We start from the raw sequence: 21,602 nt of genomic DNA on the forward strand, positions 1-21,602 counted from the left end.
TGGCATGAGAACACAAGCGGCAGATTTCTGTGGATGCCCTGAGGGGGGAAATGGCATTGATGCGGGAGGAGGTGGCATGAGAACACAAGCTGCAAACCTCTGTGGATTCCCTGAGGAAGGAGATGGCCTTGATGTGGGAGGATGCAGCACAAGAGTGCCCGCAGCAAGGAGGCATTGGAGACGAGACGGCAGCACTGTCAGGTGCTCTGAAGGAGGAAGAGGCCATCAAGGAAAAAGATGAACTCCTGAGGGAAGCACAGGCAAGGTGTCACTAGAACATCAGCTGCGAGGCATTGAGCTGGAGGTAAGAGACATTCTGAAGACTGAGGTAGTATTGCTGCGAGGCACAGTAGAAAAGGTAGAGGTTGTAGCAGAGGAGGCACTCAGGGGAGGGGAGAGAAAGGTGCCATCAGCCCCAGAAATGGAGGAGCTGATGAAGAATGAAGGGTGGTGCCGGAGGCACTGGTACCTCCTGTACTGAAAGCATGCCCAGTGGTTGTAAAGAAAATAAAGACCCAGCAGCTGAAAGTTCCCCAAGGAGAGGAGCAGCCCCCTCCCCAGGTCATGGAGCACTCTATTCTCTGCCCCTATACTCAGGCTGAGCTGGTGGATTTGGGCTCCCGGTTTAGGCAGAAGCCCTCCAAGTCAATATCAGCTTGGCTCCTGCATCTGTGGGACTTAGGGGTGGATGGAATTGTTCTGTCTGGATCAGAGATGGGAAAGCTGTCTTCCCTGACAGTGCGGCCTGCCTTGAGGCAGCGATTACAAAATGCACATCAGACCCCAGGGAGTCACTCCCTCCTTGATTGGCTTATGGCTGCACTTCGTGCTGTGTGGCCCAACCCAGGTGATCTGCCATCCTCCCCTGCTAGATGGCAGACATGTCCTGAGCTACAACAGGTGCTACGAGAGCTAGGCATAAGAAATGCCATCTATAGTCCCGAGAATTATAACCCAGATGAAGAGTTTTCACTACTGGGATGAGAAATACTGTACTTCAAATAGCTCCTACATCCCTCTTTGGGTCTCTAGTGGCCATTCTTTCCCCTCACTTAGGGCATCCCATAAGCAAGGTGACACGTACAGTAGTAGACTTAGGAGAGGCTGAAGCAATGAGAATCCAGAAAGAAATAAGACCTGTTACTCACAAGAAGAATTTACCAGGCCCTATGAAGGTTACAAAGACCCAGATGTGGGTTGATTTAATACAGACAGGAGCAGATGGAAGGAAATTAGATGGAAAGTCCAATAGGATCTTACTAGAGCTATGGCAACAGCTGAAACCAGAGAAGCAGTTCCAGCCATTAAGAACAAAGAGGCAGAGCCATGAGTCCTGCCTGTGTGTTTGCAAGACTGCCTGCTGGAGAACAAGCCAACCAGGAAGGTGATTGGCGAACACGGTTTGACTGAGGACAAGGTCGAGGTATCTGCCCTGAGGGACCAGGGGGGGACTGGAGGCCACATGTTGAAATAGCTATCCATTGGTCCCCAGTGAACATACAATGTGTCCTGGCTCTGGTGGACACAGGGGCTGAATGTTCACTGATTCGTGGTAACCCTGAGTGGTTCCCCAGGACCCCCACTATCATAGATGGATATGGGGGGAAGCCTATCAGAGTGAAAAAAGCCCAAATCCCTTAAGGAATAGGGCATCTACCCCCAAAAGAGTATATTGAGTATATATCTACTATCCCTGGGTATATTTTGGGGATTGATATCCTGCAGGGTCTATGGTTGCAGACCACTGCAGGTGAGTTCAGACTGAGTACATGTGGTGAGGGCAGTTCTGAGGGGACATGCTAGGCACCTGCCCTTAGCTTTGCCTGTGCCTCGGTGGGTGACTAATACCAAACAATACAAACTGCCTGGAGGGCATAAAGAGATTGCAGAAACTCTCCAGGAGCTGCAAAAGGTAGGTATTATAAAGCCCACCCATAGTCCTTTCAGTTCCCCAGGTGGCCTGTAAAAAAGCCAGATGGCTCCTACAGTATTACTGTGGATTACAGAGAACTGAATAAAGTCATACCCCCTATGCACGCTGCTGTCCCCTCTATTGCAGGCCTGATGGATACCCTCAGCCATGAACTAGGAACATACCATTATGTGGTAGATCTTGCTAATGCCTTCTTTTCCAGACATTGAGCAGGAAAGTCAGGAACAGTTTGCCTTCACGTGGGAAGGATGGCAATGGACTTTCACCCCCCTCCCACAGGGATACCTCCCCAGCCCCACCATCTGTCACAGACTTATAGCCCAGGACTTCGCTACATGGGAGAAACCACCAATGGTGCGGCTGTACCATTATATTGATGATGTCATGCTCACATCCGATTTTCTTTCAGATCTAGAAGGTACAGCACCTAGACTGCTGCAACATGTACAGGAGAAAGGATGGGATGTAAACAGCACCAAGGTTCAGGGACCTGGTTTGTCTGTTAAATTCTTGGGGGTCGTCTGGTCAGGTAAGACCAAAGTTATACCAGAAGCAGTTATAGACAAAGTCCAGGCCTTTCCTACTCCCACAACTATAGCATTGCTACAGGAGTTTCTGGGTCTTCTAGGCTACTGGAGAGTGTTTATACCACACTTGGCGCAAATTCTGAAGCCCTTATACCAGTTGGTACAAAAGGGCGTCAGGTGGGACTGGGATGAGACATGTGCATCTGCCTTTTCTACAGCAAAACAGGCAGTCAAGGCTGTGCTGGCCTTGGCTGTGATAGACCCATCAGGGCCCCGTGAGCTGGATGTTCATGTGACTGAAGACGGTTATGGCTGGGGTCTCTGGCAGCAGCTTGAATGAATTTGCCAACCTGTTGGATTCTGGTCACAACTCTGGAAAGGGGCAGAGGTACTATGCACTTTGATAAAAAAACAACTGGCTGCTATGTATCACGCCTTGCTGGCTACAGAACCCATCACTGGAATGGCCCCAATAAAGGTAATAACCACCTATCCCATCTTGTGGTGGGTATGAGACTGGACCCAAAAGCCAAGGAGTGGTGTGGCACAAACGCCCACACAGGCCAAGTGGGGCGCTTACCTACAGCAGTGTAGTGCCCTCTCTAGTAGCCCCTTGAGTGAAGAACTCCAATGCTTGTTGGGGCCGGTGACATATACTAGTGAAAAGCAGGAAGAACTTGCTTTTGAACCATTAGTAACAGAGAGTCCCTATCGGGAAGGAAGAGCCCCTATACCTGAAGATGCATGGTACACAGATGGCTTCAGCCCTGGGCAGCCCCCAAAATGGAGGGCCATAGCTTTCCATCCTAAGACTGAGACAATGTGGATGGAAGATGGTGAGGGGAAGAGCAGCCCGTGGGCAGAGTTGTGGGCTGTGTGGCTTGTGATCAGCCAGGAGCCCTGCCCTATAGTTGTCTGCACTGACAGGTGAGCAGTCTATTGGGGCTTGACCCTGTGGCTACCAACCTGGTACCATGCCAACTGGTTGGTTGGTCACCGACCCCTTTGGGGGAAAGGATTGTGGCAAGACTTAAGGGCCTGTGGTCAGACTAAAATAATTACAGTATACCATGTGACAGGTCATTTGCCACTGGCATCCTCAGGACATGATGAGGCAGATAAATTGGCCCAGATACATTGGTTAGAAGAAAGCCTGCCTCTGATGTAGCCCAATGGCTACATCAGCATTTGTTGCATGTAGGGCAAAAGACAATGTGGGCTGTAGCCTGTTAGTAGGGCCTGCCTTTGACCTTCAAAGAAGTTAGCAGAGCCCAGCAGGAGTGTTTCGTGTGCTCCAAAAGGGACTTACACTGAGTTCCACAGCAACATGGGACAATAGCTAAGGGGCCTAAACCCCTCATCAGGTGGCAGATAGAGTATATTGGGCCTCTACCTGTGTCAGAAGGATATCAGTATGTGAGGACTTGTGTGGACACCGCTACTGGACATCTGGTTGCTTTTCCTACCCGTTGTGCAGACCAGCAGATGACCAAAAGAGGCCTGGAGCATCTCTTTGCTGCCTATGGCCAACCACAGGTGATTGAGAGTGATCAGGGCACCCATTTTACGGGACATACACTGCAAGAATGGGTACGACAGCTGGGAATCAAGGGGAAGTTTCATGTGCCATACAATCCTACCGCAGCAGGCATGATAGAGAGGCACAATGGCTTGTTAAAAGCCGGACTAACGTCAGATACTAATAGTCTGCAGGGATGGTCAGTTTGTTTATGGACTGTGCTACGGCATTTGAATGAGAGATCCTGAAAGAGAGCTTTAAGCCCTGTAGACATGTTAACACATATGGCTGCCTCCCCTATACAACTGCAAGTACAAATCAAGGAAGAATCACTGAAGCCGAGGTTTGGCCACCAGAATAACATCTTGCTGCCAGCACCAACTGCACTGAACCCTGGAGACTCCATTGAGTGGACTTGGCCTTGGACCTTTTGACACATGGACCAATGATGGCTGGCTCTCCTGACACCTTGGAGACAAGGCCTGGAAGCTGGCCTCCTGTGTATTCCTGGAATAACAGCAGAGTGGACACCAAAGGTTACAGTAGTATACCCTGAACGGCCAGAAGGTAAGTCTATCTTACCGGGGAGTTTTGTTTTATCTTTACGGCCAGTGTATGCACCTCCAGTAGCACTATATATAGACCCTTCAGTAACCCCCACAGGGAAAGGAGTAAAAGTATGGCTGGTATATACTAGACCTGGAAGGGATCCCCTTCCTGCTATAGTCCTATCACAGGACCACTCTCTTGCATGCATCCTACCTGATGGACAAGATTTGCCTTTGTTGGTGGTATTAAAACACGTGTCTTATCGTCCCTAAAGTCTCTGTGGATTTGAAACTTCCTCTGGCTTGAGGATTATTATAATTTTTTTTATTAGGAATCTCCTCTGGCTTGAGGATTATTATAATTTTTGTATCAAAATCTTGCTGTATCTTAATTTTTATTATCTCTAAGTTGTTGTTATCCTCTGTTGCTGTTGTGGAATCTGGTTACAGTGCTCCAGCTTTCTCGCACAGGAACCATTGCGGAAGACTGAAAGCATGTAGATTGTAAGGCGAGAATCCTGGAGGGGTGGAGTGTGGGGAAGTTGGGGTTCCTATGGCCAGGATCCTCACTGAACTTAAACCAACTGATGATGTAACTGGCCTGTTGCTGGGCTGCCACGTCCACACCTTTAGACAATAAGCTATAATTGCGCTATATAGAGAGCTCGGCCCAGTGCTCTGGGTGGAGGCAGAGATGCTAGTGCTCGACCTACCGTGGGAGAACAAGCCACATAATAAACCCTTTCATCCCAAAGAATCTTTTGCTGTCAATTTCTTTCATCACATTAAATCCATAGTGAACTTGCCCAGGGCTGAAACCCATTGGCAAGACATGCAACTTATCAGATCTTACTGCAGACCTACTGGGTTAGGCACCCTAGTGGCGCCCAGAAATCTGTACTTTAAGAGGCCCTCCAGTTGATTCTGATGCAGGTGAACAGAGAAAACACCACTAAACTTTTCCAGAGCATCCTTAGAGTGCTTGAATAGCCTCAGAACTTTGTTCCAAACATACCTCAACAAAGATACAATGTTACGAGAGAGCTGCCACTATTAACAGAAGGGGTAGGTGGCTGGAGAGCCAATACATCACTTCAGACAACAATTTCTGTCTTCAAGTCTGGATCAATTAGGAAGAAAAAGCTCCTTGTGGTCCTTGCTTATCATGTTTCTTGAAGACCTCATTCTTTTGAAGTGGGCCCCTCAGAGGATTGCCATTTACTGAAATCCTTTATTACTATTGAATCTATGGTAAGGTAATAGGTAGAGTGTCCAAATGGGTAATAGGTTTTACTCTCAGGCCTCAGCAGACATGAAACCATTTTCTCTGGCTGGGGTGTTCACCACTGTGTCTCATCTTGTTAGTCAGCTGATGAGGCAGCTGACTAAAAAGCCAGCTGAATGAAACTCTACTCAGCTGAAGCCAATTTAAGAGCTAAGGGCAAGGCGGGCTGCTTCAGATTGGGAGGCAGGTGGATAGTGGATAGGGATAGTGAGGCCGTCTGTATACTGCTGGATCCTGGGCAGAAAATCTACAGGGAAAAATCAGGCCCCTGAGCGGTTGCAGAGCCGCAACGTGCTTGAGAATTCCCGAAGCTCCACTGCTCAGCCCTGCCCGACCTGGTCAGCTCAGCTCAGGTAAAGAAAGAAGCTCATTTGCTCCATCAATATGCTGTTTTCTTGTCACCTTGGTAACCTGAAATCAGCCAAGTAGGGTGTTAATGTCGTGGAACTCCACTAAGAGGGGAAGCTGCCCATCAGGAAGTTTTTTTTCTCTAGGAACATTGGCCCTTAAAATCTATCATTGTCCCACTTCGACCCTCTTTCTCTACTATCTTCCCCAATCTCCAAATGATGTACATATATATTTTTAAAAATAGATAATGAAGGATGATAATGATGAATGTGGGCTGGAATAGTGGCACCTCAGGGAGGTGGTGGCTGAGAATGCCAGGAGTCAGCAGAGAGCGTGGGGAGGACAGGTTAGTCTAGTAGCGGCTACAGCATTAGGAATAAAGGACACAGAACTTCACATGGTGTTGCCTAGGGCACTGGGGAGGTTGTCCTGATACAAAGGAGGGTTTTTATTGGGAAATAGAGGGTAGCAAATATGGTTATAAAGGCCTGGGGTCATGGATGAAAGACCTTGAATGACAGGCTCAGAGGTTTACTCTTTGTCTCATACAGCAAGGAGTCGGTGTTTGGTGGCACCTATTTTTAAAAATTGAAGTATAGCGGATATACAGTATTTCAGGTATACAGCACTGTGATTTGACAATTGCATACATTATAAAATATTCATCACAAGTGTAGTTATCTGTCATCATACAAAGATATTAAAGTATTCATGACTATATTCCCTATACTATACTTTTCATCCCTGTGACTTATTTATGTGTGGAAGCTTGTACCTCTTTATGCCCTCCACCTGTTTTGCCCATCCCTCCACCCCTCTTTCTTATGGCAACAATAGATTTGTTCTCTGTATCTGAGTTTATTTCTATTTGTTCACTTAATTTTTTTAGATTGTACATATAAGTGAAATCATATGATATTTGTCATTCTCTGACTTACCTCACTTAGTGTAATATCCTCTAGGCCCATTCATGTTATGGCAAATGGCAAATATTTCACTCATTTTTTTGGCTGAGTAATACTCCATTGCATCTCTGTATTACATCCTCTTTATCCATTCATCCATAGATGAACACTTACGTTGCTTCCATATCTTGGCTACTGTAAATAGTGCTGTAATAAACATAGGAGTGCCTATATCTTTCTGAATCAGATTTTGTCTTCTTGGGGCAAATGCCCTGAAGTGCAATTACTAGATTGTATGGTATTTCTAAATTTTTGAGGAGTTTACATTCCACCAACAGGTCACAAGGGTTCCCTTTCCTCCACATTTTCCCCAGTGCTTGTTATTTCTTGTCTTTTTGATAATAGTCATTCTCACAGGTATGGTGTGATGCTGTGGTTTTGATTTGCATTTGCCTGATATTAGTGATGTTAAGCATCTTTTCATGTGCCTATTGGCCATCCCTAAGTTTTCTTTGGAAAAATGTCTCTTCAGTTCCTCTGTCCATCTTAAAATCGGGGTATTTGTTGGCTTGTGTGTGCCTATGTGTGTGTGTGTGTGTGTGTGTTGTATGAATTCTTTATATACTTTGGATATTAACCCCTTACTGGATATATCATTTGCAAGTGTCTTTTCCCATTCAGAAACTTGCTTTTTTTTGTTATTGATGGTTTCTTCTGTGCAGAAGCTTTTTAGTTTGCTTTTGTTTTCCTTGAATATTTATGAACTGACAAGTGAGTGACAGCATTCATCCTATCAACAACTAGAGACTGGATTCCTAATATTTGCAAGAACTTATTGAAAGGGTGCCATGATATTTTGTGAAAACTAATCTAGTGGTAATGTTCAGGATGGAGTATACCGAGGGTGGGGTACATCAAAGAGAAAGCAGACCTGGGAGCATAATTAGGAGTCCTTGCAAAAAATGATCTAAGGCTGGGAATACATGTGCTTAGACTGCAATGATGGCCTGAGATCAAGGTGGATATGAGGAACTTTTCTATGGCAGAATTTTTGGTGTTGAGAGACAAACTGAAGAGGATAACCAGATATTAAGTTCAGGTCACTGAGAAGCTAGATGTGCCCATGAGGAGTTGCAGTGATTCTTTACACTGTGAGTCAGATGACTTGACCAGTGGGGTAGTGAGTGGTGAATGGAAACTTCAACATTAAAAATACCCACTCTCTAATAGACTTAGCTATTTTGGGGGCTATTTTTGTGGATAAAGTGAAGATTCCTATGGTCAGGATTTTCACCTGGCCCTGGTTGGCTAGTTAACTACACACATGTGGGCAATACATCGTTACTGACTCTATAAAGAACTCTGCCCAGTGCTTTGGGTGGCGACACGGCAGCTGCATGGTTGCAGGAGAGCAGAGATGAGACTGGAGTTGGGGCAGCGCTGAGGACAGAGACTGAGATGGCTTTGTGGGCAGAGGGGCCCAGAGACTGGCTTGCTGCATGCAGACTTGCTCTGAGTGGAAAGGATTCTAGTGAGTGACCTGCCATTGTGGGAATTAAGTTGGGTATAATCTTTTCACCCCAAGAACATTCCACTGTTATTCCTTTGGTCACTTTGAACCCACAGTGAACTTGTCCAGGGCTGAAACCCATTGGCAAGACCCCCATCTTTTCAGTTTAAGTTGCTTTCATGAAAATATTAAAAAATATTCTGTAAGCTCAGGTGCCACCTCACAATTTAAAACATTTCTAGATGACTGATCTTACTGGTTTGTTTCATTTTTAAGAATGTGTACGAGGGCAACGTAAATCTAGGTGCTTTGGTTCCTGTTTTGCTTTGTTTCTAATTCTGCTGGCTTTCCCACCATGTTCGGAGAAGAGTTGATTCCAATGTGTCTACCCTGTCATTCTTGAAATGCTCTTATTTTAACAGTTCATTTTAATACCTTATTTATGTAAGCTTCAGTGAATATTTTAGAGCAAGCAGAGGGCTTTACATTTTTCCTAGGCTGATCTGCGGGAATGTCTTGGTGGAGTCTTAAGCTCAGGAACTGATGGTTGGTGGCCCAAGTGAGACCCACTCTGTGGTTGTATCTCCAAACAAAGGTGCCTTTCTATGGAGAGCACTTATTTTATCCCCTCAAATTAGATAGAAATCATTAGAATCTTAAAGTAGTACACTTGTTGTCATTGGGATAATATATCACTTGCAGATTTATTATTTCTACATTATAATAGATAATGTACCCTATTTCTAATAAGGCTTGATAAAATCTATACATAAAGGTAATTATTGATTGATATATTTACTTTTAAGAGTCTTCCTTTTAAGGATTCAATATAGGAATGTTTTAGTGTAAAGTTTTGGATTTCTCCAGTGCATGTACACTAGACTTAATGCATAAAATGAATATTTTTCAGAACACAGTCTGTGAAAACTTCAGGGAACTGAAATATGTCCTATGAGATAAGGAAAAAGAATCAAAATATCACACAACCAAAGACAGAGAGCAAGAAAAGAACAACAAACATTTGCTTCCTTTGCTAAGGAGCATAGTCCCTGAGGCAGACAGGACAGTGGGGAAGCCTCACCTTTGAGGAGGTGGTGCTAACTTACCTGGTAGGAGTTTCCTCCGGGCCATGGCGGCTGCGCGGTGACTTTCATATTCCACGAAGGCAAAGCCCCGGTTTTTGGTCTTATCTGCAGCACTCGGGTAGACGATGACGTCAACGACTCCTTCGGTGACTTTTTTCATTTCTGATAAGATTTCTTCTCTCTTTTTGGTTTTTGGGATCCCGCCGACAAACAACCGGCAGTTGTCCACACTGGCACAGACCCCTAGGAGGCGCCCGTTTCTGCCAAAAGAGCGGCGGTTTGACTGGGTGTTTGAATCCCGGTGTGAATAAGGCTTAAGACAAGTGGAAAACGTATGGCCCTGGACCTGCTATGGCCTGCAGGTGTGGGGTGTTTCGTCTTAATAGTGTTTAAGCTATTCTTAGACAGCTGAGGCTGCTTTTGAGAAATTGGAAGATCTGTCAACACTGGTTCTACATTTTTAAAGGAACAAAAATTATTTGAAGCTGAGTAACATCTACTATTTTAGAATAGACGTGAATGCATCAGGTATTAGCAATCTTCACCATTCCCTAGTATATCCCCAATACAGAAGCCTTTGCACCTGGCCCACATTACTCATGGAACCTGCCTGGATTTGGAGGTATTTGAGTTTGCAACTCCTGTCGCTTCCTTTCTTTTCCAGCCAAAAAGGGAATCTATTGTTAGTGTTCCTTCCATTATACTCTGTTGCTTATTATCAAGTGGACTTAATACCTTCACTGGGAGAGTGTAGATTGATTAAACTTATCTGGGGGACATTTGGCAAAATGTATCAGAAGACTTGTGTGCATACCTTTGGCCAAATAATGCCCCTCCTGGGAAAGTGGCCTTTGGAAATAGATGTGAGCACCAACAATTTTATATAAAGATATTTACTGCTATTATTTAAAACAGTCCCCAGATTGGAAAAGAGGAAAGTATCCTGCCATACGGGATTGGTTTAATGTATCTCAACTGAGATGACACTGATTTGGAGGCACTTCCTCACTGTACACTGTAGTAGATTTGTCATCCCTGGTCCCTGCCAAGTAAATGCCAACAGCCACTGTTAGTTCATCCAAAAATGCCTCATCTTCTTTCTAAATGTCCCATAGGGTAGACAGTACTGCTCCTGGCTGAGAATCACTGGTAAATAAATGATGGGCACTCACTGCAGAGTGCTCAGCAGTCATTACACACAGTGACGTAGGTGAATGCTGGAGCATGGAGAACACAGTCAGTGATTCTGTAACATCTTCCTGTGTTGACAGATGGCAACTGCATAATGGGGATGAGGATTTAATTAATATAGGTAACTGTCGAACCTCTGTGTTGTATATTTGAAACCAGTATGATTGTATATCAACAATACTTCGATTTTAAAAAATTAAAAGAATATTGGTTAAAAAAGCCAGTTCACAATATGCTGCTGGTTTAAAAAGAGACCGTAAAATAAGTATGTGAGAAGGCCATTTTGATTAAAACTATATAGAGAATCTAGTGATCATCTTTGGGCAGTGGAGCTATGGAGGAATGTTTTCAATTTTTATTACTTTGTGGGGTTTTTTTTGCTGTTTTCTCTGCATAATCTATTAAGCTGTGTGACTTTGCAATAACACAAATTTATTCAAAATGAGTTAAGATCCTTTAACAGAAACTACTCATTCATGACACATACAGGTGCTCGGCCACATGAGTGGGAGATGACTCTGCCTTCTTGGAACTAGTAGCTCTCCATTCTGCGGTAGGCGTACTGGCCGGGACTGGGCCACTGCCCTGGTTGTCTTCTGTGCTTTCCTGAAGAACGAGGGCCACATATCAGATCTGTGCTAGGTCCCTCTCAGTCTGAACACTGTCCTAGGAATGCGGTATTTCTTTGGGGAGGGAAGGGTTCCGAAAGTGATCTTTTGTTTTTTTTGTTTTAATTTAATGCCCTCCCCCATTTCAAGATATTTATTTAGAAATTATTTTTGGTAGAGGGCCAGTTAGTATCAGTTACCAGCAGGGGGAGCCTACAGTCTCTGGATACTATTTTTAAATCTCTATGGCTTGTCAGGCATCTTACCCAGAATCATTTGGAGACAAAAAGCCATCTCTCAAAAGCTGAGGGCAAGACTTTAATGTCTCCAGAAGCCAGGCATTTAAACAATTCTCAGTGAATATTTGATGATGAGGAAGATGATAGGATAATTGTAGGTCTTCTCTGGATAAGAACCTTAACTATCCCCTGAGAAATTGTGGCTAAAAGCAAATCAAAGATTATTCTCTGTAAGAAAGGTTCTCTCTGGCAAAGTGGAAGTTGGTGAGGTGGGCTTTGGGTATCTTTTCTGCTATTTTATATTCCATTTATCCTAGCTCTTAATTTTTAGAGTAATTGTGTCTTCACCTTGCTCCTAGCATCTAAACTGAACTTCAACTGGAATTTTGTTCACCAACTTTCTCTTTCCAAATGCTTTGTTATATTTCTCTTCTTCCTTCTCTTCTATCACCACCACTATAAACAGCAGCAGATATTTATAGAGCATCTGATATGTTGGACACTGAGCTCTATGTGCATTATCTCATTTATTTTTCATAATACCCTTGTGAAATTTGTGTATTTTTATCTATTTTATAGATAAAGACACTGAAATTTAGAAGGTACTGTTACTTACAATGCACCATAGTAGATTTATTGTATTCACTATTCATACCCCATCTATTTTCAAACAGTATGAACAGGCCCCAGTATGTGACTATATTTTCAGTAGATACAATAAACCCTGTTGATTTTCTACATGGCCACTTCTACACCCATCTCAACTTAAAAGCCATTTTTGGAATAACCCTCACTATTATAATGTCTGGGTCCCATGAAAGACCAAGGAATGGGAATTCTTCCAATCTCTGAAACTGTATAACTATAATATTAAAAAGATATTAAAGTATAGCTTTTTGTAGCCCTTTCCAAAATACTATAATATGTATTATTTCATATAATGGATGTTCAGAATTTAATGCATATTTCATATGATGGCTATTCAGAACATCTCCATGTGATCAGGTGCTAATGATAAAACCAATGCGTAAGAGGTTAGAGGAATTGTCCAAAGGAAACTGTGCTTTAATCTCCTAATCCTACACCAAACAGTTCTCCATATAACAGACAGAGTTCTTTTGGATCCATGAGGACATGTGCGGGAAGGCAGCCTCCCTTATATTTTCTCTAAGACTCTGTTCCAGAATCTAACCTTGGGACTGAATGGCCAGGCTACTAGCAATTGCCTAATCTGATCAATCTTTGTGGCTAAAGGGTTTAGGAAAAGCTATCATTAACCTATCACTGCATTCCAAGCACTGAACTAAATAATAAAAATCTGTATAATATCCCCACAATAAAACCAACGAAATGAGTATTGTTATCCCCACTTTATAGATGAGGAAATTGAGACGCAGGTTACATTACTTGCTGGCACTCAAATGAAGCCTGTCTGACCCCAAAGCTATTGCTTTTTAATTGCTGCACTAATTTTTCTTCCAGGTGGCCCAGGGCTTCTTTTTAAGAAAGGATTTATGACCATTCCCTCCCAAAGTGAAAGTTTTAGAACTCAGCCCTATTTCCAGGTTATAAAAACCAGTTACTGATTACACAGGGTCAATTACCCCCTGGAACCCTCACTAGTCCCATGGTTTTAAATGCTGCCTGTATTTGGTCGGCCCCCAAATTTATATTCCAACTGTGGCCTCTCACCTGACTACAATAATGTCCAGACGGTCACCTCTCCAACATTTCCCCAGGATGACTAATGTACACCTGAAAGTATAAATTGAGCCCAAACTGTGCTTTTCATGTTTCCTGCTATTCTCCCAGTCTTTTCATGCAAACCCTCGGTTTCCTCCCTGAATTCTAAATTCACTCACAGTATTTGCCAAAATATATCCCAAATCTGAGCCCTTTTTATCCCCCTCCCACTCCACCACCAATGCCTTGTGCCAACACTGTCATATACTGTCTCCATCTAGATTATGGCCTCTGCTTTCTCACTGGCTTCCCTCCTTCAATCCTCACCCTGCTATAGTCCATTCTTCACCCAACAGCCAGTCATTTTGAGAAGTGTGAATCTAACGGGAATACTCCTATGATTTCTTTTTTTATTAGAATAAACTTAAATTCTTAATTATGGAGTACATGGCCCTTCAGCCTTCCTCTCTCTACTGTGTTGTAGCTGACTTTCTGTCCCTCTAACACATCCAGCTTGTTCTCATTTTGGGACCTTTGAAGGGGAATCACCTTCCTCCAGGTCTGTCCTAGCCCACTCCTTCCATTCAAGTATCAGTACAAAGTTTACTTCCCTGGAGAATATTTTCTTAAATGCATCAATTTAGAGTAGCTACCTCCTCTCACAATTTTATCCCATACCAGTTTTATTTTTTCATATTTTTTTCAATAATCGTATATGTCCATTTGCTTCCTGTGGGAATAGGAAAATGTACCTTTATATTTCTAGTATTTTGTTGGAGCCTAGGACATATTTATGAAATGAGTAAATTAATTTTGTTTCTTAGGACATTTTACATAGGTTAGGTTGGCACCTTTTATATAGTATTGATATTAAATATTCCTTTAAACTGATTTTTTACAAAGGAAAATAACTGAGATTTTTGTTTCTGGTTTGGATGTCTTTCTCATATACTATATTTAACAAACTTGATAGAAGAACAGATACAGGTACATTGTCTGATTCACTTTTCATCTAGAAGAGATGTATCTTACCTAATTTCATAATTATTAAGTTGCTTGATTGCATTCTTGGCTTCCTGCTTATTTGAGAATGTTACAAATGCATATCCTCTATTGTTGCCATTAAAATCCATCATCATCCTCATTTCATAAATTTTACCAATCTATAAGTAATAGAAAAAGAGAGAATTTATATTTATCCATTTGCCTTCCAAATGAAAACACACAATATTTTCTGATGTCTGTCTCTGCCATATTTGGCATTTGCATCCCATGTGGAATGGTTTGCATATTTTCATTGGGATCAGATCTGTTATCTGACATGGGCAAAGTCAAGTTAAAAAAAAAAGTCAAGTACAACTGGCATTTCAATCTGAATTAATAGAATATGTTTTGGACAGAACAAATGACCTTTCACCACACAATTACATCTATGGGTTTATACCATGCCTTAGGGACTTGAAAACAAGTTTGTCATCAGAAGGAGAACTTTTGATAGATTTGTCCTTATGCTTTATTTTGGCCTCTGAAATCTCCATAGTTGTGTCTTTACTCGGCTGGCCATACTCTACCACTGATGTTTAAAACGAAAACCAGGAATGCTCATTTGAAACCTTGCTAATCTGACTTCTTAGCTGTCATTTCCCCAATCATGACATCAAGATGAGCACAGATTATGTGCTTCAGAGGGTGCCCCACTCTGATATGGGAGCCCCACTGTTTTCTCAGTTCCTTAGGCTGACTGTACATGTGAGTCTTAGACAACTGACTCAGGGCAGGACCTCCATGGTAGGAGGGCGCTCACTCTGTTCTTCTGGCTATAGCTTTTCTGCTTTCCCTTCTGCTACCCTAAATGTTCTCTGGCAGTCCAGACTTGGCAGTTTATTATTGCTGCCTGCAGTAAGAAGGGTGGCCCAAATAGACACAAGGCACATGGGGTTGGGGGAGAGAAGAGGTGTCGTTCAGCATATGAGCATATGCTGTTACCTCAGTGGGTGGTCTCCCTTGGCTCAGTTGCCCCTCCGAGGTATTCAGTGATGGACACTTACTGCCTCTGGGTGCATTAGGAAAGAGTTAAACCCTGTTTCATCTCTATGTTTCAAGTGTTTCTTGGTGTTCGTTTTAGGGTTCAGTATGTAGAATTCTTACAGGATTAAGTTCTCATAATTTGTGCATATGCTAAATGAGATTATAAATAAAATTAGCACTTCTGAATCTGAAGCTGAGTTATGTGCACACATGTGCACACACATACACAACTGATTTTGGCATTTAGGGGAAGAAATAACTAAACACTCATTTTTACTAAGTTTTTTAAGAATGTGGTTGCTTTAAACACTACTTGGTAAATTGAAAAATTTTAATTTTGCATTCTCCCTTTTATTTTGGGTTTAATACCTATCATTTGAAATTAAAACTGAGGAAATTTATTTCTTAATTATATAGTGACTTTGAGAGCTCATGTTACTATCTTGTTGATGTATTAGGGTAGACAAATTCAAACTCATAGAAGGAAATTTCATTCTAGATCAATATGTAGAGGCACATGTTTGACTCCTGACAAGAGTATATATTGCTTTTATGTGAAACTGTTGCACTTTATAAAACCACATAAAAATGTTAAGTTGGAGCAATACCTTTTTTAGACAGGTTGTGATGGTGTTATTCTTATCTGAGAGATACACTGAGCTTGCAGTGAGATGGCTCTGCCAGTGGAGAAAGGGGATCAGCATACAGATTTGAAAGTCACTAGCAGTGGTAGCTCCGGCTGTCAGCAACAGGACCAAGAGCTGAGTCAAGGCAACGACAGTAAGGGCACAGTCATTAACAGCTAGGACCGTTTTAACTTTGTCCATGTGAGAAATAGCAGGTCGGAAGAGAATCCCTCACTGAGCAAGAAGAATGAGTGTGAATTCAAAGTCAAGAGAACGGTATATTTTCCTTGAAATCTCAGAAAATTTATGTTAAATTTGGACTCACTTTTTCACATAAGGGTATGAGTTCATCCTCAAAAAGGTCTCTGGGAAGTTTTCCAATAAAAATTTCACAGCCCCTTTCTGGGGGTGCAGCATCCCATCCAGGGGGAGGGCCGCCATATTTTCTCTGTCCATTTTCCTGCAAATTCACAATGGGTTGTATGGAGAGAAGAAAACATCTTTAGTTTGAGTTCCACAATTATTTTCAAAATTGCTTCACATTAAGGAGCATATTTGTCTTTGACAAGACTGGTGGCCTGGTCACAGGATAAAAGCCGAAGTCCCTTCTTTGTGAATTTTAATACGATCATTTGGGCTTCATTGTGAAAACTTGTAAAGTGCTGAAGAAATATAAGGGGTTATGAATTTTGTTGTTGTCATTCAAACTCAACAATGTCTGATCATCAAAGGATTTGACTCTAATTTGAATCCAGGGTTCTGATTTAAAATTGAAGTCCATGCAGTGTCATGGTAAGGGTTCTGGAACTGGTCTGCTTGACTCTACGACTCATTAGCTTTGGGACCTTGGGCAAATGGCTTGACTTCTTGGAACCATTGTTTTTTCATGTAGAAAGTGGGAATAATACTGGCTTTTGATTAAAGGAGATAATGTATCAGGTATGCATGGTACAGGTCTTGACATGTGGTATCTATAGTAGTTATTCTCTTTTTGTCTCCTTGGATTAGGCTGTGTCATGTGCTACTAGACAAGGCAATGTGAGCTCCTAAATAGAAATATTGTGAAGATTAACATTTGAAAGAGTCAGATGACTAATTTTGGAGATAGCTAGTTGGGGGACTTAAATCTGTTTGCAAAGCTGACAAGATAGGGAGAGGTATTCACTAATGTTGGATCTCTGTGGGGAGCAATGCTGTTCTCAGTCCAAACAGAACTGGCTTGTTTTTCCCCTTGTGCTCTGACAAACCTCAGCAAACCCAGTGTCTTCTTCAGGGAGGAATAGCACTGGTGTTTCTTGCAGTGCTGTTATTATTTTTCTAGAGGTTAAAGACCTAAAAGTAACCTCAGGGGTCCCAAAGAGAAGTATGGGCGTATTCTACCACTAGGGATCTGAAATAGTTCATTTGCTGGAGAAGGGTAAATTTACTTTCCACTTAGGCATAGCCAGAGCTCTTTCATTATACTTTATTGTGATTTTTTAGAGAAAGGAAAATATAAGGGACCAGTATTCAGTAGTAATCAATAGTCATTGCTAACTTATACAACAAATACTTTGAAAAGTTTTATAGTATGATACAGGTTGCAGGAAAACCTCAGTAATGTAAAGGTAAAAATTGTTCAATGCATCACCCCACCCATCTGTAGTAGTTACAGTTGAATTTGCCTGATTTTCCAAATATTTTTCTATGTGCATTCTCAAGACATATTATTTGTTTAAAGAAGTTTTACACGATAGCTGATTGTTGTTTAAGATCAAAGTAAAATACCTTCTAGTTTCACTGTTAAAATTCTACAGGCACCAACTTGAGACTTTCTCAGTTGTCTTGTAAGTGTTAGCACGAAGGCTTTTTGGCTCATAGCATTAAAATGTCTGTGGCTGTGATCACTTTTTTATTCCTACCAATTCATATCACGTTGCTTTGAATTAAAGATGTCAGATGAGTGTTGTACCTTGCCTTAATTAATTTTTGCTTCAAGTAACTAGGTGCTTTTCACTTCACTACATATTTAAATATTTGCCTCAAGAGTTTTCCTGTATGTTTTTATTCCCTTATGTGCTTACAGGATGATCTAGTAGCAAAATTTTAGTATTACCGTGATATCTGAGAAATGAAATGTTTTATACTGATAAGTCTTTGAGTACTTAAGGTTTTTTCTATATCTCAACAAAACTTTCCCCCAAAAATGAAGTTGATATTTTCAGAGACATAAAAGTTTTACTTATTTTATAAAATGTGTCTGTGTGTGTAGCACTTATTACTTGCCAGACATTCTTCTAACCCTCAAACAGTGCCACAGCTTAAGGAATGTTACTGTCCCCCTTTTACAGAAGACATGGAAGCCCAGAGAGATTAAGTAATCTGATGAGGTCACATGGTTGAGAAGTAGAGGCGACAGGATTTGAACCCAGGCAATCTGGCTTCAGAGTCCATCAGCTTCATCCCTACATTTTTGCCTTGCTATATGGAAGCCTAATCATTTATAACAGATTTATACATTTAAGTACTTACTTATGAAAAAATTTATCATGCTGTGAAATGGCAAGCTCTCTGCTGCATTTAAAATCCTTTCCAATTTCCAATCACTTATTATACAAATTCTGGGGGAGAACACATCTTGTATCTTTTGCTTGCAGAGAGGTATATTTCTCTCGACAAACTATAATCCACCTCTGTGGGCCAGCTATCACTATTTGGTTGATGATAATCCTTCTGAGGCCATTTCTGTATATCTTCAACGTCTAGGGATATACTATTCAAAGGATTATTGGAATAAATGTGGTATAACTGACAGTATTTTTACTCCTTAGGTTGAAGAAACCATATTTTCATCCCATAAGGTTAAAGTGGCTCTTCCAGAATTTCTGATTAGACAAATTTGTCTGATAGCTTGAAAATAAATAGGCAACCAACCAGCATGCTGACCTTTTACATTTTCTCTTCAACTTTCCTTCTTGATGTAACTGTGAAAAATGTCACCAAACTGTTTTGTGCATTCACGTGTGTAGGAGAATTCCTCTGCTTACAAGCCAAAATGATTGGGCAAGAAAGCTTCTTAATTGTCTTTCTGTGGTTTCTTTAAGCACTGGAGATAAATTCTCCAAGAATATTTTTTGGTCACAAAGAGCCTGGCTGCTTCAGAGATGTCACGAAGTTCCCACACTGGGGAGCCACGCTCTACAAACCACCCACTGGGCTTGGAATGCACCAGTGATGGAGCATCAGGCCAGTTTAAGACGGGCACTGGGCATTAGTCATGGAGTTGGAATAGCTGTCCACTACTCAGAAAGGACAGTTGGGAGCTGGATTGCTGGTATTTTAGGTGCTATTTTTATAGTTGAGTTTAAAATAGATAAAGCTCACTTATAACTGCTCTTCCCCCTCTTGGCTGATGTCCTTCTGCTGGGATGCATTTCCCTTCACAGCACAAATGTATTAATAGTTCACAGAGAAAGACTACAGGTTTTTGTTTTCCATGAGAATATGTTCACATAACTCTGGGACTTTTTATTTTTCCAGTTGAACACGTGGACGCCGTTTACCCTTTCTAGTCACACATAAATAAGTGAAACCTTCAACACTGTAAATGAAAAATTGAAGACCTAATTCTAACTATAAATCCAGTGGCTTTAATTTAAATATTGGATACTGAGTCTTCCCAGTAACTCAATTTATATGTCAAGAGTGTTTGGAAGTTCCTTCTACCACAGATATTGTAAACCTTTCATGATAGAATCATAGAGTTTTTAAGAAATTATGTATACCATCTTGACCTTGGATAAAATGACCCAGTCTTTAATAAATGATTCTAAGCAATAGAACCTAGCATGAAGGTCAAAATAGACTGAGTTCATTTTGGCCACCTGGCATCTGATATTTTTATACATCTGGGGAATATGAGCAAAACTGCCTTTTCCTATAGGAGTTAAAAATGCCAGATACTTGCTTTCTCAGCTTCTCCTGCAGCTGGGACAGTCATAATTACAATAAAGTATAATTGAGTTCTTGTGAAGAAATTGTAATGGTGCAAACTTTAGTGGTGACTACTCCATAATGGTGGATATTTTCTTATTCCAGATTTGTGATGTGGTTTTGGATTCATTCCTAAAAGTTTACTCTTAAACTTAGTTCTCCCAATCCAAAATTGCTATAAACCAATACCTTATAATAAATTTTTCTGCCTAATCAGCCAGAGTTGATTTCTGTTCCTTGCACATTAATTATGGTAATAAAAAAACAAAAAATAGCTAGAACAACAGCTAACTGTAATTGAGTCAGGCACTGTGCTAAGGGCTTACATGTTTTAAGTCACTTAATCTTCTCAACAAACATATGAGGATAATACTATTATCACTTTCCTTCTATGGATGAGAAATCTGAGGCACAGGTTGTATGCAAAATCATACAAGCAGTTAAGTGACAAAAACAAAATTTGAATCCTGAGTCTATGCTTGTATTCATGACATTAGTTTTCTTTGGTTTTTATGTTAACCTAATATGCTCATTTTATGGACGAGGAAGCTGGGTCTGAAGAAACTGAGTTCAGAAATATTATGTGGCTTGCCTAATGTCACACTGGTTTAATTTATTGCAGAAAATGTTAGATGAAAGTTCCTGTGATTCTCAACCTGGTGAACCTTCAGGGCATTCAGAAGTCACAATGACTTTTCTTAATTCTGCATGTTGTGTGTCACACCAGTTGTTCAGCAAACATGGAGCCCAAATGGTTTATAAACTGAAAGGACATTAATTAATGAACCCTCATTCAGTCTGTTTTTTTTTTTCCTGAGTAGTGATTTCAATTTCTTTAATGGTTCTTTGGAGATTTTATATTCCATATCCATAATAAGCTTGTGGTTCTCTTTGGTTCTTTGTTTTTTCTTGTTAAGAGGAAAGAAATTGTGTGCATTCCCTTACTAAACTTCCTTCAGATGTTCTACCCATTTTCCAGTTGATTTATGTTTATATTTATTTCTGCTCCTGCTAGCTCAGGGACTGGACAATCTACCCATTCTTGTTGGCACTTCAAGCCTTCACAAGCATGCCTCCCCAGGATTACATGTCAGACTCCTGCAGGATTCTCATATTCGATGATCGAGAACATCTCTCAGGATTGTGTCAATTGCAGTTCATGAATTAACACCATAGTTTCCCAGTTATTGATTTGTGAGATGAACTAAAGGTCGTTTTTAGGCATCATTTCTATTATTTTCTACCTATAAATCTTTTCATATACTAGGGTTCAAGTCAAATCTGTGGGGCCTTAAATAAGATACACCAAAGGATCCTTTTGGGATGTAGTTTACTTTTGGCTTGTTTATGACATTTTTGTTGCCTGAGGGCAACAGACAGTGCTGTAAGGAATATTCATTTGATTAATTGCATGCAAAAGACAATAATTTTTTTTGGGTATTGTTTCCTTACCTTCACATCTTATTAGGATCAGTGGCTTCATGTTGGTAAAATCTATTTTAGGCTGAGAATTCTTAGCAGAATTTATTTAACTTAGATACTGTAGAAGTTGGCATTACCCTTATTAGTTGCTACTTAGAATCCTTACAAGG

The 21,602-nt window shown here is 41.3% G+C and overlaps 1 protein-coding gene across 4 annotated transcripts in view; it reads right to left on the minus strand.

The window, feature by feature from the left end:
* Positions 1 to 21,602, minus strand: part of A1CF (APOBEC1 complementation factor) — an 80,998-nt gene that overhangs the window by 25,488 nt on the left and 33,908 nt on the right. For all 4 annotated transcript variants that reach the window (XM_036924020.2, XM_036924017.2, XM_036924019.2 and 1 more), the window contains exons 3-5: positions 16,364 to 16,498; positions 14,417 to 14,547; positions 9,685 to 9,923 (exon numbers count right to left, since the gene is read on the minus strand). In XM_036924020.2, coding sequence (XP_036779915.2) covers positions 9,685 to 9,923; positions 14,417 to 14,547; positions 16,364 to 16,498 — 505 coding nt within the window. The remainder of the gene's footprint in view (positions 1 to 9,684; positions 9,924 to 14,416; positions 14,548 to 16,363; positions 16,499 to 21,602) is intronic.

This window comes from Manis pentadactyla, chromosome 8 (assembly GCF_030020395.1).
Source record: "Manis pentadactyla isolate mManPen7 chromosome 8, mManPen7.hap1, whole genome shotgun sequence".
Taxonomy (NCBI): domain Eukaryota; kingdom Metazoa; phylum Chordata; class Mammalia; order Pholidota; family Manidae; genus Manis; species Manis pentadactyla.